At 37.5% G+C, this 19,133-nt stretch overlaps 1 protein-coding gene across 1 annotated transcript in view; it reads right to left on the bottom strand.

Annotated features, from left to right (window-relative positions):
* The window catches only part of CSMD1 (CUB and Sushi multiple domains 1), a 1,224,748-nt gene that overhangs the window by 225,118 nt on the left and 980,497 nt on the right, over positions 1–19,133 (bottom strand). Inside the window, exons 24-26 of the mRNA XM_086461528.1 lie at positions 10,988–11,179; positions 4,111–4,237; positions 854–1,056 (exon numbers count right to left, since the gene is read on the bottom strand). Of these exons, the coding sequence (XP_086317654.1) occupies positions 854–1,056; positions 4,111–4,237; positions 10,988–11,179 (522 nt within the window). The remainder of the gene's footprint in view (positions 1–853; positions 1,057–4,110; positions 4,238–10,987; positions 11,180–19,133) is intronic.

The following is a 19,133-nucleotide window of genomic DNA, read 5'->3' as shown; positions in this document are numbered from 1 at the left end:
ATTAATGCCTTTTACTTCTGAATGACAGCACCTACAGAGAAGGTTTTAAATAATACTTCTACTCTCACATATTTTATTAATTCACATTTTTCCTATGTTCCTGAGCAGAAACACACTTACACACATTATATTTAGATATATAACGGTGCAACGACTGAGACAAAGACAATGATATAGTCTCCTTGCAGTCCTAACCTCAGACTTTAACATTTCAGTCATAGTATCACAGAAAAACTAACGTATTCAGTTTTAAAATATTGGTCACTTGTACAATATTGATCATCGCTTCTCTGTATACAAAGGAGCTTTCGCTTTAGACCTGAAGATGAGTTTGATTAGTTTCATAGAAAATTTAAAAATGTATATCAATATGGTAAGATTTATTCTATTCTTCAGTTTAATCATGTACATAAACAGTGGTTAAGTTCATAAAAATGATGCATCATGCAAACAATGTTGTGAGAAAAAAAAGCCCGAAGATCATGAAGTATAAACACAAAACAGTATATTATTAGGTAACACTGGTGGGAACATTTAAAACCATCGGTGCAGAAGAAAACTTCTGTATGTACAAACTCATTTTGACTTGTTAAATAATGGTAATTAGATAACACTAGGCATGTGGTTGCTGTACAAAACAAGGAATAAGAAAACTCAAACATTCAAAGCAAATACAAAAATTCTCCCTAGTTGTAGCTATTTGCATAAAGATAAAAAATAACTAAAATAATAGAATATCTTTTTTTAAAGATAGAGGAAGTTGTAAGATGAGAAACAGTTAAAATATATAAGAATAATGTATGTAAATAGTGTATATAATTATTGTATTTGAGGTGAAAAAATATTTACATACTTGAAAACTGAATGGAGAAGCCTGATTTGCTGATGAAGAAATCACTGTCAAATTGTAATGTTAACGAGTTGAAAGTGCTGTGAATATCCTCAGGAAGGGCTGAGCCACTCCATTCTTTCAGAAGTATGCTGCTTTCAATAGGCCCATCCCATACCTTCAAGATGTCATGAGCAACCTCAGTGTCAAAAACAATAAAATGCAGACTGCAAAGAGAAAGTAAAAGCAGTGTACATTACTCATTAAACACAGTTACATAAAACTACAAGCAATCATTCCCAAACTGTACTTCATTTTGAGATGCTGTTTAGAACTGGAGGGGCTGGTAGTCCTGCAGTTATCCATTTTTCCTGTTGGATGAGCTGATCTTCTAAGAGAGATGCTATTCTGTTCTATAAACGCCTGAATTACAGAAAACACCACTATGGGGCATGTAGTACTTGTTCTATAAATTACCATTTTTATGATAGACATTTTAAGGGATAGGAACTATAATTTCATCAAAGATGTCCTCTTTTATTTAAATGAGGATATCAAGAACACTGATTGGCTTGAACTATATGCAGTTGAAAAAGAGCAGTAGCTACTGGACAATACCATACATTGCACAGGAAATTTTGTCAGCATGGCATTTTCTTTCCTATACAAAACCAGAAAATTTATTATCTGATCTTTGCCTTATGCCAAAATTAACAAAATATAGAATTATTATTATAATAGAATAATCTGTATTTATCTCCAGATGAAGAATTAGATTTAGAAAGATGTTCAAGAATGCTTTTTTATTAGTCAAAATATGTGCATTACCATCACGTTTTGACTGTTTACTTTTTTAACATTGAATAAATCTAGTAGGTTAATATCAAAACTGTTTCAAATAGTTGTGTACTGATGTTTTTTCATTACATTTCTCATTAACTGGAAATCACTATTTTGAAAATTGTCATTTTAAATGTAAATGGTGCATTGAAATCACCCATGATGGAGTGAATTCATTATTTGTCTTAGTGAAACAGGAATACTAAAAATATAAAATAAAATAAATCCCAGTGAACAACTTGCCATTTGCTTATATTGTTTCGTCTGTTTAATTTTTAAAAGTAATATTTTTCATTTAAGTGATCAGCTAAAACTATTGTCCACGTAAACTAAATAATGAAACAGCTTACTATTTGCTAACTTCTTGCTCAAAATAAATAAATAGCTAATATTCTGAGGTAATACATTTACTAGAAATCACATACATCTATCCTGTCACTGATGTATAAAACTAATCTCTGTTGCCTATCATTAAATATATTAGTAGCAACAAATTATTTTTAAATGACAGAAATTAAGATTATCTATCTTGATTCAGACTTAAATATTTTTGTTACATTCTTACTTTCACAGCAACTACCTGTTAGGAGTGGATGAACTGGTTGAAGATTGAACAGAATTTTCCATTTCAAAGTTTTTGAATCTGTGTGTTACTTCAGTAAAACTGAGCTGAAACAGTCTTTAAATATTGGTATTCCTTCCACTTGAGTGATTTAGCTATTCATCAACAGCAAAGTATTATAGTCTTTCTTGTCTATATGCCAAACTGATGAGGAAAAACTGTTTTAAAAGTTCTTGTATTACTTCTGCCTGAGTTCTTGAATCCTTCCATCTTCTTTCCATAAATCATTATAGAAACAAAAGCTCTAGATTTCATCATTCATTTCTTGGCATGCACCTTTATTTTGTGCAAACCACTTGTGTTTCCCTCATTTTCCACATTCTAATTTCTTCCCTTTTCTGTTATGCTGCATAGTCCATGTGGAGAAATCTTCCCGTCCTTATCTATTAAGCATTCTCTCAGTCCTGTGTGCACTTCTTATTAAAATCTCATAATTTTTCTCAAATTTGATTATTCTCAACACCTTCTGAGATGTTGCTGGTCTTATTATTCAAATGGTTATGGGGAAAAAGCCTGATACTTACATAATTCAAAATGTTATGCGTGTTAATAAAGATATGACAGAAGAGAGCAGGAACGAAAAATGAAAACCCTTCACAGTTGTATATAAAGTTTACAGCTCTAATCTTCTCTGCTGCTGCTGTTAATTGTTAAATCCTCATCAGATCAAAGCATTCATGACAAAAAGACAGTTCCTAATAGATACCAAACTTGGTCCAAGATGCCTGATGTCTGAGCAGTCCTTGCAGAGAGTCAGAAACTTTACGGCTGCTTGAGGTAATGTATTTAAGAAATAGTGTTGAATAATTACATTTTATTTAAAACAAATTATTACACTGAATGTGACAATAAGATATAAAAGAATGGCATTACAATGACTCAAGGGAAGAATTCTGAAAACACAGTTGACAGCTATATTGGTCTGCCTGAGATGGAGCTAATTTTCCCCATAGCAGCCCCACTACTTAGTATTGGTAGCTAGAAAGGTGTTGATAACACACTCACATTTTGGCTAGTGCCAAGCAGGACTCGCACAGCATCAAGGCTGTCTCTCCAACATTTCCCCCTCACCAGTAGGCTGCAGCAGGCTGGGGGTGGGCAAGATTGTGGGAGGGGACACAGCCAGGACAGCTGACCCAAACTGACCAAAGGGATATTCCATACCATATGACATCTGCTCAGCAATATAAGCTGAGAGAAAGAGGGGGGAGGGGGCATTTGTTATTACAATGTTTGTCTTCTAGAGCAACCGCTATGTGTACTGAAGCCCTACTCCACAGGAAGTGCCTGGATATCAGCTGCTGGTGGGAAGCAGAGAATAAATCTTTTGTTTTCCTTCGCTTCCACATGCAGCCTTTGCTTTTGCTTTTTTAAACTGCCTTTGTCCTGACCCATGAGGTTTTTTTCCATCTTTTTTTCTCCCCTTCATGTGCTGCTGAGGAGGGAAGTGATAGAACATCTTGGTGGGCACCTGGTGTCCAGCCAAGGTCAACCCACTACAATAGCTTGGCACTTTAGCTTGTTTACAGCCAGAAAAAGGCATAGCAGTGCATCACTCTACCACACTGAAGATTTATAGGCCATATTATCTAATTCATAGTTCTGAATTGAATGCCTAGGTGTCCCCTACAGAATTTAGACACCCAGGTTCCCTACAGGAATAGCACTCGTAAATGCCAGCATGACAAGCATCAACTTTATTAATGTGAGGAGGGGTTAAAAAACAAAAAATTGTGTAGAAGAGTGTGAGAATATACAGCATAGACTATAATTTACAAAATACTGAAGTCAACAATAAGTATTGAAATTAAGCATGTACCTTATTGTCTTTCCTGGATCTGCTTCAATAATCCAAGTACAGTGAAGATTGTTGTCATATGGTGCTGGATAACCAGGGGACAAAATGCGCCCTGATGTAGCTGCATGAATTCGACCACCACACTCAGCTACAAAAAAAAGTAAGGATTACATTTAATTTTATCAAGACCATAATATTTTGCACTTCCATTTTCTGTCCATTCCACATCTATCTGTCTTCTAAAAAAGTAACAGAATGACCTAATTTTCCCTGAAGTAGTACACATGCATACAAACCAGGATATGTACATGACTTCAAAATGCATATATAATGATCTCATTCCTACCTTGTTATAGAGCAATTAACCATACTTCTGTGATTATGTTATTTAACCAACAAGAGTATTTCAATATGAACTGAGACTACAAAAGCACAATTTTAGCATCAGCAAGAGAGCAAAAATGCTTCAGAAATATCCCATTTGACATGATTGGCTTTTCTAAGTAAAACCGAATGCCCAAATTCAGACTTTAAAGTGTTGGGTTTTGTAACTAAAATCACTTTCTCTGTTGTTCTAATGTCAAAATGCCTTGAGTTTGATGCTTTCAAGCTACTTATATATAACTTCAAGTTTAATTACACCAAAAAACAGTTAGGTATTGCCTAGTAATTTCCTTTAGTATTTAAAAATTTAAATGCCATATGTCCACAAAGACAGTAAATCAGAAAGCTATGATTTTGAAGTATGCAGTATCTGCTTTAAAACATTTTTTTTATCAATGCTATCTTAATTTTGTAGAGAGACCAATTACAGTGCTAAGCATCCAGAATTAAATGATTCTTACGTTGCTTGTTTAGAGCATCATGCTGTTGTCTGGCCACTATAAAGATGCACCTTGATGAAACTGGAACTGTGTAACAATCAGGTGCCACTGAACCAAAAAGGATGAGTAACTCTTTAGTTATGTACCTGAATCCCTACTTCATTTACAGCGTTGACTTACAAGTGATGGTATCAAAAAATGCTACCATTCAAGCACAGCTGTACAGCAAGCCTAGTGTAAGACACAGATGGTGAAAGAACCATGGCAGTTAGACCAAATAATCAATCAGCAACACTTCTAACAAATAATAAGTCTTATACATGCCACCAGGTCACTGCTGACAACCAAACTGTTACCAGGAAGGAAAATTAGCTGTAGAGGAAGCACGGTGACAGATTTACTTACCTATCCTACTGGTTTGATCACTCAGTACACTACATATTATTTATAGAACCACAGCAGAAAGCTGCTTTAGCACATAATTGTTTCAAATGTAACCCTTGCCTAAGATTTCAGTTAATTTTCATTATAAAAGAAAGTTCAGAATGCAATAATCACTGTGATATATAAATACAGATAAAGAAATGACTGCTACAGTATTGCATTTAATGAAGAACTCAAGATAACTCAGTGAAATCAAAATTATTTAAACTCAAACTAATGGACAGATTTAGTTTAGAATGCTTTAGAAACAGAATACATTATAAAATTTGGGATGATGCATTATGTAGTTCATCTATTAAAAAAAAAAAATCTATTTTAGGAGCAGACCAAAAGTAAACTTTTAAAAGTGATTATAACAAAAAATCCCAAAAGTTCATTTTTCAATATGCAGAAATGAGCACACTGTAAAATCACCACCTCAAAGAATACACTATATAAAATAAATAACTGTACTATCACTAAGAGAAGTGACTTATATTCAAACAAGTTCTACAATCACCTAGTGAAGGAATTACAGGAACTCATTAGCTTTCTATATTAAGGCTTAGAACACAGAAAAAAAGAAAATCAATGCTAAGACCAATATAACAGTGTATCGCTGAACATGACTAGGAGTAGAATATGTGGAATATGATAATGTATGGGCTGTAAATTTTTTGTGAATGAGATTGAAATGATTGTAAAGACAATGATGAATGTAATTGTCACTGGAGAAAACAGCAAACATCAAATGCTGATCTAAAACAGAACAAGCAAAAAAGTATGTCTCCACAAATAGGAGGATACTAAGAAACTGTGTCTAAGAAAAAGTGATGTTTGGAAGTTTATGACAACTTAAGAAAAAGGAAAAAAAGGAAGCCAGTCAAATCAGACTAGGAAGAGGTAAACCTGCGATAGCACAAGATAAAACTGAAGAAAATATTATATAAATAACACTATAGGAAAAAAAAAAAAAGTGTGAAATGATCTGCAGATGCTTAACTGAGTTTTCAGAGATCTTCATGACAAGTTTCCTTTGCACAGAACACAGAGGAAATACAACAATTTAATGAAGGTACAGACTGTTTGTGAAAGGCTGTTTAGAAAGATTCACCTTTAGAAGATTTGTAGAGACTTGTGAACTTTTGACTTCTTGCGGAGCTAATTAACTTTTCAGAAGCATTTTAAATTGAGAAACAGGAAGAAAGAGTTTATAGAAAACTGATGCAATCCCCAAATTTTACTTAAAGACAGGAATAAGGACAGCAAATAAAAGCGAAAGAGATAAAGGTACATAGATAGATAGCTTTGTGGTTGAACAGACAGAAAGGAAGCACAAAATCCGTCTCGGGATACTAAAAGAAAATTGACTATTCTATCGGTAGCGGGGCATAATTCCACTTAGAGATGAAGTGAGATGCTCAAGAAATAAGTGATTTTCGTACAAGTGATTCCACAAGCTTAGCAACAAAATATAGAAACCAAATCTAGTAATGCAAGGTATAAAATCAAAGTATAATGAAACACAAAAGATAGAGTAGAAATCATAAGTGAAATACAGAAGCTTAAAAGTATACTGTTATCAAGAAAACTGGAAATACAGGCAGAGATATGGGAGTGGAGGGAGTATTACAGAGTAGTGATGCAGCAAACTAAAAAAAGTCAGAATGAAAAAACATACATATTGGTCAAATATATTTTGCAAAAGGCTTATAAAAGATGTTCTACAGGAGCAAAGATGGGAATTGTCTTTAGATTCACTTGATACTGTGTTCCCTATATTCCTCCAGCTCCGCCTGGAATATACATGATTTTTATTTTTAATTTAATTGTTTTAAAAAAATACTGTATGGTTAAGATTTTAACATGACACATATAGATTACAGGACAGATCACAGAATCACAGAATCACAGAATGGTAGGGGTTGGAAGGGACCTCTAGAGATCATCTAGTCCAACCCCTGAGCCAAAGCAGGTTCACCTTGAAAAGGTTGCAGAGGACTGCATCCACACAGGTTTTGAGTATCTCCAGGGAAGGAGACTCTACAACCTCCCTGGGCAGCCTCATCCAGTGCTCTGTTACCCTCAAAGTCAAGTAGTTTTTCTTCATGTTGAGGGGGAACTTCCTGTGCTCCAGTTTGTGCCTGTTAGCCTTTGTCCTGTCGCTGGGCACCACTGAGAAGACCCTGGTCCCATCCTCTTGACACCCACCCTTTAGATACTTGTAAATGTTGATAAGATCCCCTCTCAGTCTTCTCCAGGTTAAAGAGAGCCAGGTCTCAGCCCTTCCTCATCACAGACATGCTCCAGTGCCCTCATGATCCACTGGACTCTCTCCAGTAGTTCCCTGTCCTTCTTGAACTGGGGGGCCCAGAACTGAACACAGTACTCCAGATGTGGCCTCACCAGGGCAGAGTAGAGGGGGAGGAGAACCTCCCTCAACATGCTGGCCACACTTTTCTTAATGCACCCCAGGATACCACGGGCCTTCTTGGCCACAAGGGCACATCGCTGGCTTATGGTCAACTTGCTGTCTACCCCAGGTCCTTCTCTGCAAAGCTGCTCTCCAGCAGGTCGACCCCCAGCCTGTACTGGTGCATGGGATTATTCCTCCCCAGGTGCAGGACCCTACACTTGCCCTTATTGTACCTCATCATGTTCCTCCCTACCCAGCTCCCCAGCCTGTCCAGATCTCACTGAAAGGCACCACAGCCTTCTGGCATGTCAGCCACTCCACCCAGTTTAGTATCGTCAGCAAACTTGGCGAAGATAGACTCTATCCCTTCATCCAGGTCACTGATGAATATGTTGAATAAGACTGGACCCAGTACTGACCCCTGGGGAACACCACTAGTCATAGGCCACCTACTAGACTCAGCACCACTGATCACAACTCTCTGAGCTCTGTCCTTCAGCCAGTTGTTGATCTACCTCACTCTCCGCTCATCTATCCCACACTTCCTAAGCTTACCTATGAGGATGTGGTGGGAGACCGTGTGAAAAGCTTTGCTGAAGTCGAGGTAGACAACATCCACTGCTTTCCCCTCATCCACCCAGCCACTCATGCCATCATAGATGGCTATCGGGCTGGTCAGGCATGATTTCCCCTTGGTGAAACCATGCTGACTCCTCCTGATAATCTTCTTGTCCTCCACCTGTTTAGACATAACAGCCAGAATGAGATGCTCCATCACGTTTCCAAGGATGAGGGTGAGGCTGACTGGTCTGTAGTTCCCTAGATCCTCCTTCTTGCCCTTTCTGAAGACTGAAGAGACACTGGATTTCCCCCATCCTCAGGCACCTCTCGTGTCCTTCCTGACCTGTCAAAGATGATGCAGAGCAGCTTAGCAGTAACATCTGGCAGCTTCCTCAGCACTTGTGGGTGCATCCCATTGAGGCTCATGGATTTGTGAGTGTCCTGTCTGGCTAAGAAATCCCTAACCCAATCCTCCTCGACCAAGGGGTAATCTTCCTTCTGCCAGGCTTCCTCTCCTGCTTCCAAGGCCTGGGATTCCTGAGGACAAGCCTTAGCAGTAAAGACTGAGGCGAAGAAGGCATTCAGTAAGTCTGCCTTCTCTGTATCCTCCGTCACCAGGACACCTGCCTCATTCAGCAGGGGGCCCACATTTTCCCTGGTCTTCCTTTTGCTCCTGGTGTATTTGAAGAATCCCTTCTTCTTGCCTTTGATGTCCGTAGCCAGACTCAATTCCAAATGGGTCTTAGCCTTCTTCGTTGCATCCCTGCATACCCTGACAATATTTCTATATTCCTCCCAAGTGGCCAATCCCTTTTTCCCCATGTTGTAAACTTCCTTCTTCCCTTTCAGTGTTTCCTGGAGCTTCTTGCTCATCCAAGCAGGCCTTCTGCCTCCTTTGCTCGATTTCTTCCTCATAGGGATGCATTGGGCTTGGAGGAAGTGGTGCTTGAATAGCAACCAGCTCTCTTGGACCCCCCTACCTTTTAGAGCCCTAGCCCATGGGGTTCCTCCAAGTAGGTCTTTGAAGTTGCTAAAGTTAGCTCTCTTGAAGTCCAGGGTTGCCATCCTACTGATTTCTTTGCTTCTTCCACACAGAATCCTGAACTCCTCCATCTCATGGTCACTACAGCCAAGGGTGCCCTCAACCTTCACATCTCTGACCAGTCCTTCTTTCTTTGTTAGTATGAGGTCCAGCAGTGGACCTCTCCTTGTTGGTTCCTCCAACAGCTGAGTCAAAAAGTTATCATCAATGCCATCATACTAAGAAAAGGAAACTGGTAGAGGGATGGATTTATTCACCTAAAAGACTTGAAACCAACAAGAAGTTTAGAATTGATTCAAGTACTTACTTGGTAGTGAACACAGGCACAAGAAAGTATTACAGAAAAAGACCTTAGAGTAATGACTTCATTTAATTAAATGGGGAGATAGGCAATGGTAGGACTAATTATAGCTCTTCTCTACAAAAGGGCAAACTTAGAGGAAAAGGAAGCTAGGCAATTAAACTGAAGAGCTTGAGGACTTGAATGTATAAAGAGCCTGGAAATGTCTTTAAATCAAAACTGGAAAGAGTTGTTTTGAGCTGTCATATATATATATATAAGAGAAAACTTACAGATATAATGGAGAATCAAGTGGGAAAAATAACACCTCAACTAAGACAGCAGAATTGCTGTTCACTGATGTTTTTCTGGCACTTACCCTCTGGGTAAGCTGAACTTTCAAAAGGAAGGGAGCTTGCTCGTTTTTAGACTGCAGGTCTGTGAATGCATTCAGCAGGAAGCAGCTCCTGGAATGGAGAATGTAGCACCCAATATGGGAGAGAGGCAACAAGCAAGGGTCCTGCAGGTCAGGTGAGTGCTGAAAGCAGCTGGTGGCCTGCCGGCAGCAAGCAGCAGAGGCAAAAACTAAGCATCAGAAGATACACAGAAAGAAAGACTTTTCCAAGGACTCATGGGAACTCCATGTGAAACTTGAACTCAGGAAGTCACTGGTAACGTCTGGACTGGAAAGCAAAACTGGAGGAGAGAAAACTGCCTAGCAAAGGAACAATGGGCAATAGCTATACTGATGTTCACTTATTTTATGCATCTCACTTAGTAGTTCTCTATTTAACATTTATGTTGGTTGTGATGAAACACAGTTTCAGACACTTAAAGAAATGTGGTATTTAAAGAAAAGGTCTACTGTAAGGCTCTGACAGATGGGGTATCCTAGCATGGCAAGAATGACTCAAGAACACAGAGACAAAACAATCCATCAATGTGGGATGAAAATTAGAAATTAGCTTCATTGGAATGAGATACTGAAATTATTTCTGATGAAAGTAGATAAGGTAAAAAAATCTCTATTTGCTCTATGATGGGGCTTGCTTAGCTTGTGAAGTCTTTAGACCACGCCACTGCCTGTGATAGCATGTCAGACTCAATGACCCAGCAGTAGTCTTTCACCAAAGGCTGCCTTATAGAAAGAAGTGTTTCTTAGCAGTTTTGTAGCTATTAATAGCTAGGAATCTATTTCAGACAAGTTATACTTGTATGTCTACATTAAATCTTTACTTGAAATTTAAAACTCGTTTATACCATTATCATATCATAAAGTATAGGAAGACAGAACACTGGTATTTTACTTGAAACACCAGACCAAAATCTTTCATTGTCACAATTCATATTACCTATGCAAGTAGGCAAAGGTTTGTCCCAAACTCTCCGATCTCCACTTAAGCAGGTCATAATACTACTACCATGCATTGTATAGCCAGGATTACAGCTGTATAAAATGACAGTGTCTATAAAATGTCCTTCATCTCGGATCTTGTAGCCATAATTTGGTATGCCAGGATCTTCACACTTCACTAGGTCAAAACCTGCAAACAGAAATGGGAAAAGAAGAAAAAAAGACACAGAGAGAAAAAATATCAAACAAAATATAATGCAAATGAATCGAATTTTGGTACAAATTATATTCGCATGATTCAATTAGATTAGATGTATCCATAGTGACCAAATATAAATTCTACATTGTTTGGGTAAATGAGAAACCAAAACACCAAGAGTTAATTACTCATTTGATACTTGATTACGGCATTAGTTTATTGAAGAAAGTGTATGATCTATACTATCCTAAAAGAGATTAGTGAGCAATTTATTAATTTATACCACTTTCATTCTTTCATTCTTTTTTATTCAGAGGAAAGGAAGTATTGACCCTGTATTTGGCACTAAGTGGGAGCTTCACCTTCTCATCTAATCTCCGTAACAAACCCAGCAGACCATAGTGGCAACTCAGGAAGAAAATGAAAAGGTTATTTCATCCATCTTAACATCAAGATAGTATAGCTTTAGTTTCTTCTCTGCTAAAATGAAGAATTATTGCTACACTCATTTTCAATTAGCATTCCCCTTTTTGGCCTATTAACATGCTGAATGGGATAAACAGCTCCCTCTGTTCTCCTTGGAATGACCAATTCTACTCTGAGCAGCTACAACTCTTTCTGTGTTTCACCCTTTCTTCTGCATTTTCTCCATATAGCATTGCTAAAATGTAAAGATGCATTCTAAATCTCTCCTTTTGCCTTGAGGTTCAGTTCTTTGAGCAATATAAAGAGTGGTTCCAAATTGATTTTTCTCAACTCCAGATTCTTCTTCTTTGTGGATTCTCCTTTATTACTGTCATGTCCCCAGCCAAGGAAGTAATCCTAACTTTACAAATGGTTTCCATTTTGCCGTCCTTATTTTACTGAACAGCTTCATTAAGTGGTTCTGAATCAGGCTGCTGGTCATCCCTTCAGTTTGCTGTTTTCAGCTCATTCTCTACATGAGGTTGCCCAGAGAAGCTGTGGATGTCCCCCTCCCTGGGAGAGTTCAAGACCAGGTTGGATGGGGCTTTGAGCAACATGGTCTAGTGGAAGGTGTCCCTGCCCATGGTAGGGGAGTTGGAACTGGATGATCTTTAAGGTTCCTTCCAACCTGAACCATTCCGTGATTCTATGAGGCCCTTCACTAAGTAGGAGAGAATCAGACATCTTGATGGTAAATAACATATCTATAGACATTATTTTACAAATGCACAAACTAGAGTTGTTATCATATTTTTCTTGTTGCCTTTCTCCTGGTGCTGAGTTCAACCTCAGCTGAAAAAATGGCAAGGAGTCTAATACCTTGCTTTTCTTCCTGTCTAGATGCTAAAGCTGCCCAACAACTGAGTCCTCTGAAAACACAAAATGTTTTCTTTGCTCATAAATTGGGCACGAAGGTTGGAATTTACTGTTGTAACTCAGGCTAAATTTAGAAGGCTAAATTTGAACTAGTTAGCTCAGCCTATTTTCATAGTCAGTAGAGAAATATGAATCTCAAGAAAACAAACTACCTCTTATTTAGATAGGTGGTCTGTTCAGGCAGTTCAATCTGCTTCTGGAAACACTTATTTTCTACCTTTACTGTAAACTCAGCCTAGGTTCTTTCTTTACATACTAGGCTATAGCAGCTCAGAATTTTAAGTATCTACACACAGGGAAAAGGAACGCCACCCAAAAAAGAATGCTATTCCATCACATAGACACGGCATCTCCATCTGTGCTAATATCTTAAGAAACGTCAAGCCGTAAGATCAATGAGAATGCTCTGACCACGGCCCTGCAACTATTAAACTCAACTACCCTTCAAAAGAGCATGGCTGTCTACAAGCCACTTCCTGGGAATTTAGCTCACACTGTCTACTGCATTACACCTGAAATTGTTTGGGAACGTGCTAGACAACTCAAGCTAGAAGCATGCTAGCATTTACCCTAACATTTCAGCAGTCTAGACAAACACTTTCTGACACTCGTACTCATGCCCTGACAATGTTTAGTTTACTAACAGAGGTGTAACCTATGTGTCAGAAGGAGTATGTATAATCACACAGAGTACAAATGGATTATAGAGATTTATCATTATTTCCTTGCTAAAAGATTATTTCCATATGAATACTGGCACATCCCTGCAATTTCACTTTGTTGACAACGAAAGAACAAGCAAACACATTCATTTTCCAGACAAAAGGGGTAGCATTCATTTTAACTAGCTCTCAGCATCGATTACATAAACAGCCATATCTAAACCAGTTGTCTGTCTTTTAGAGTTAATAGTAACTTATAGGGTATGATTAATTTCACATTAAAGTAGATATCTAAAATAGAGTGGATGAACTGTGCAATTCTAGAAGGGTCTATGTCTCTTCGTTCACTATAAAAAGAGCCAAGATGATTAAGTCATTCAGATGAGCTTAACTTCACAATAGCTGCATTTCATTATTTTAATATGCCTATTGAACATGCAAAGACATTTATTTAAAACCCTGAAAATGTAAGTTGTTTGATAGATAATGTGATGATATTTTAATGCTGATTTGACAGCATGAGCCAGTGTAACACTATTTCTCTGTCACCTGCTTTTAGGTACTTTCCCATCCTTTAGTAGATGCAACATTTGGTTGTCATTAACAGGGTCATGTGATTGACATATGAAACTTCCCTGATCAAAGAATCTATTTGTGTGTGGCGAAATAACTTTCCCTAAGACTGATATATATCCAGAAAGCTACATGAGAGATTGATTCTCCACTAGCTTCTACAACATAAAGAAGAAAAGGTTGTCAGGGAGAGGTAGCATCTTTTATAGACCAATAGATAAATTTGGCTGAAAAGAAAGACTTCTGGCCAAACATTCTAGTCTGATATTTAGCCGTCTTCACTACAGAAGATGTCAAGACTGGGATAATGCAATGTCAGAGAATCTTACTTTTTCTCTCCTTTTCGCAGTGCAGCTTCTGTAGGACGGTATGTCTATAAAAGGCCTGGTAGCCTGCCTGCACTTTCCCTATTCTTGCTTTGAAATAGGACTGAGTAGCACAAAAGATCTTTCTGTTTTTCCTTTAGCTTATTAATAGTTCACATCATTATTGTAAGTCACATATACCTTCAAGTATCCACTAACATAGAGGTTTTCCACCTCCTTTGCTTTGTAGACCGCTACAAATTCTTCTAAGTCAGTTACAGTACTATAAAAGTCTATCTCTATTGAAAATAAACTTGCTTTTCTTGATCACATCTGCAGACTCTGTGGCAGAAGTCCATGAGATAATGGGTTGATATTCACTTTACTACTATATTAGAATACTGTAATTCAATTAAATGTTACAAGGTACAAAGATATTAAATTAATCATTATATGAAAAGAATTTGATATTACATATTAACATAAAAACTTACTGGTCTCTTATAGAAAGACTGTGTTCTAAACCAAATTTTTCTGAAAACAGAAATTAATTCAAAATGTTGATTGAAATTTGTCATTTAGGAAGAAACAAACAAACAAAAGTATTGTTGAATTTTGTTTATTTTAAGCCTAAAATATCCAACCTGTGAAATTATTTACTAGCTTTTGGCATTATTTTGACAAACAATGTTTTGAAATTACTTCCGTTATATTGCTAAATATGTAGTATTTATATATTGTAGAATCCACATGATAAAACAGTAATTTTTGTTACAAAAGTTTGTGTAGGTGTGTATATGTTTATAAAGAAAATATTAATAACAAATAAATAAATCAATAAGGTTTGCCTAGAACTTCTGTATATAACATACAATTTAATTAATTTTGCAATAACAGGAGAATAAATTAGTTAATTCCTTACTGTCTCTCCCTCTCCTCCACCTCAGACTGGTCTAGATCAATCACCTGAAATTTAGTGATTTTGTCCATTTACTCTTTTAACATAATTATCATAAATGTAGATGAAGCGTCTCTAAATCTAGCACACTTTCACAATTCCTATTGAGCCATCGTTCCCCAAATGCAGAAAGGCTTTTTCACCAGTCAACAGCACTATCCCAAGTGAATCGCCTGCTTCTTCAAGAGCCTCATACTCTACAAATACTCCATGAACTGTATTTCTGTACCTGTAAATGACAAAAAACCTCTGCAAGTTACAAGTAGGAAAAGAGAGCTTTGGTAAAGACACTGTGTCTGAGTACACAGCAGTACATACAGGAATTTCTCAGCCTGTTCATGTGTCAGAGGACATGAATTCCCTTACAAAAATGTATTGCTTCTTAAAATCTTATTTCTGAGACTCTGTGGGAGTATTTACATCAATAGAAGAGTGAAGATTTTCTATCAGTCTATTTTAAATTCAAATCTAATCAAATATTTATTTGGGATACAGTGTTAGATAAGCTGATCATAAAGAACACAACCACTCACTGTCTTGGGTAACAGAATTCAATTTCATATTTCACATACAATACAGAAAAAAATTACAAGCAAATAAAAATATCTAACTGGAAGCAAAAGTAAAAAAAAATAAACATAAATATCCTTGAAACACTAAACACTTCAGTATTTGTTGTTTTGTTTTCATTATTTAGATATGTCTAACAAAAAACACCTTGGAAAACTATAATTTATTTTAATTTCTTATAATTATTGCTAATTCAGGAAAAGTCCGATGGTAGTCTCAATTTTTAGGGTTGTTTTCAAAATATTATGCCTAGGAAAAAAATTAGGTACAAATATTCAGTATGACAACATAAAGAGTATTATCGCTTTTTGTATCTGAAAAATATAATATTCCTTGCAAGGACATCCAACAAACTAATTGCTGGCTTTTATGCCAAATTTTTTAAATGACACTTTGAATACTCTAGAAAAAAGGTAAGAATGACAATATATAATTCGTGGCCACAAGTTCACGACACTTTTCCACCAGCAAGACTATCTCTGTTTGTCAGCAGACCTACTAAATATTGGTGTATTTCACATGCAATTAGATGCTGCTAATTGTGTGAAAATATAGCAGGATCTTGCCCTGTGTGTTCATAGGCAAGCTGCCTTTCCAGTTCTTCTCCAGTTTCTTCCCCTTCCCATCATACACAAAAAAGAGAACTTTCCATTCCCTTTTTCCCTGATGTTCTTGTAAATCTGGTGTAATTTGTCACAAAGGACCATATTGTTGTGAAATTTCATTGTTGAAATGTTGAAATAGAACTCCAGTGTTTGTTTAAAGTAGCTGCTGTGAACTTTCACAGTGGGGAAGTATGGTCCTGAGCTCCACACAATCACAGTACTTGGGTTTACCTGACATTGAAATGAGCCCGCAGTCAGAGAAATTCTGCCAATACTCTTACTGTTGAGAAGGATTATTGTACTGGCAAATTGCTGACAATTACCTTATTCCTGACTTTCCTTCTAGAATTATCAGAACAATGAATGGATAAAAGCCAGTTAAATTAAAACCAAAACAGCCAGAATACATCTTGATTGGCTATCACCTCCTGATACCATTTATCCAATCTGATTTGTTCTGTCATATTTGATATAAATAATCAGGAATGCAGAAATACCAATTGTCAGCGTAAAAATTATTGGCATGTCTGTAATGTATGTAGACTATTAATTACAACTTCTTTCAACTCAGTTTAATTATGATGGGTACTGTGGCTCTATCTTCTCTAGTAATTATTACAGTACAGTAGAAGCAGATCTGGGCGGTGAAACAGTGAAGCTAAGGAGATGATGTTCACACTATCTGCACTGAAGCGTTTTTACTTTAGACTAACTTGGTGTCCATTAGCGAGTGGAGTATGCTAAGAGCATCCCTGCAGCACAACTTTCAGTTCAGCTTCAAGTTTGTACCCTCCAAAACCTGTCTTCAATATGAAGGTAGAGGAAGCAAGGGTTCATTTTGTGTCCCCAAGGGAAATTCTCGGGGATTCTATGTAGTACAGTGTATTTTTAATAGAAGCTGATTAAGTTCTGAGATAACTGCAAATGTTCTCTTCACCTATTCTGAAAGGAAGAATACAGTTTACTTACTATATATATATGTGTGTGTGTGTGTGTGTGTTTACACTGCATGTAAACCTGCAGTGGCTATATGAAAAATAAGTAGTCTAAAACAAGCAATTTCCTACTCCTATTTCATAGAATCATTCAGGTTGGAAAAGACCTCTGAAATCGAGTCCAACCACCAACTCTACTCTATCAAGCACACCCCTAAACCATATCTACAAGCACCACATCTAAATGACCTTTAAATACATTAAGAGATGGCGACTCAACCACTTCCCTGGGCAGCCTATTCCAATGTCTGACAACCCTTTCAGTGAAAAAAATTTTCCTCATGTCTAGTCTAAACCTACCCTGGTGCTGCTTGAGTCCATTCTCTGTTGTTCTATCATAAATTACCTGTGAGAAGAGACCAGCACCTACCCATCTACAATGTCCTCTCAGGTAGTTGTAGAGAGCAGTAAGGTCTCCCCTGAGCCTCCTTTTCTTAAGACTAAAAAGCCCCAGACCTCTCAGCTGCTTTTCATAAGACTTATGCTCTAGGCCTTTCACCAGCTTTGTTGCCCTTCTCTGCGCTCTCTCCAGCACCTCAATGTCTTTCTTGTATTGAGGTGCCCAAAACTGCACATGGTACTCGAGGTGTGGCCTCACCAATGCCGAGTACAGGGGGACGATCACCTCCCTACTCCTGCGGGCCACGCTATTCGTCATACAGGCCAGGCCATTGGCTTTTTTGGCCACCTGGGCACACTGCTGGCTCATATTCAGCCACTTGTCAATCAGCACCCCCAGGTCCTTTTCCGCCAGGCAGCTTTCCAGCCACTCATCCCCAAACCTGTAGTGCTGCATGGGGTTGTTATGGCCCAAGTGCAGGACCCGGCACTTGGCCTTGTTGAAGCTCACACAATTGGCCTCGGCCCATTGATCCAGCCTGTCCAGGTCCCCCTGCAGAGCCTTCCTACCCTCACGCAGATCAACACTCCCACCTAACTTGGTGTCGTCTGCAAACTTACTAAGGCCACATTCTATCCCTTCATCAAGATCATTGATAAATATCTTAAACAGAAGTGGCCCTAGTACTATTTCTGGAAGAAGTCCTAAGGTATTTTGAAATAGTAATTCTTCTAAAGCCAGACACACAAAAAAAGTAAGCACCTAAAAGGTATGAATTAACAACCTTTAGATATTTGTTCCCTACTTGGAAAGTCTAACCCTGAGTTCACCACTAAGACTTCTATGAAGAGCATGAGGAAAAAAAAAAAGGTATGAGTTCCTAGTCTAGAAAGTGAACAAAAGCAACAAAGACACTCTGAATTGCAAGCTACAGTACTTATCCAAATTTTACTTCCTACACAAAGGAATGCTGAGGTGTGTTACACTGTGTCTGTCTTAGTAGAACATATAAGTACGCTGTTATTAGGGACGAGAATATAGGTCTACTGTGAGCACCCAAAAAGTTAGGCTGCAAGGCTTTATTCCGTCCTTTTTTTCCTTTCTGGCTTAGTAAATCTTGTTTATGCTTTGGCACAAAGTATACTATGGCAATTGAAACATGGAGATGGAAGAGAACATTTTTAAAAAAGAGAAAATAGTTGAACTGACAGTAAAATAAATGTAACATCACAGCCCTTAATACTGTGGCCCAAGGTGCAAATCTGTTCAACCGTTTTTGATAGGTTAACTTTATTTATAAGCTTTATGTTGGATTAATTATTGTTTGTCAATGCCATTCTGACTTCATGTGAAACCATATATAAAACTGGCATAAAAGCACAAAATGCTCATAAGTTTCATTCTGTATGCTCTAGTTAATTTCACAGGAATTCAATCATGTTGTTTGTGCCAGATTCAGATCAGATTTGCACTGCTGGGTGTTCTGATGCTGCACAGATTCATTTTTAATGATCAGGGAACCTTGGCCTCAGATATGATCCCAGAACACTGCAACTACCAAGTAAAGGAATACTGTAGGCACCAAGATGTAAAAAA

This window comes from Leptosomus discolor, chromosome 2 (genome assembly GCF_034619465.1).
Source record: "Leptosomus discolor isolate bLepDis1 chromosome 2, bLepDis1.hap2, whole genome shotgun sequence".
NCBI classification, from domain to species: Eukaryota; Metazoa; Chordata; class Aves; order Leptosomiformes; family Leptosomidae; genus Leptosomus; species Leptosomus discolor.
This window is presented reverse-complemented; position numbering and strand designations above follow the sequence as displayed.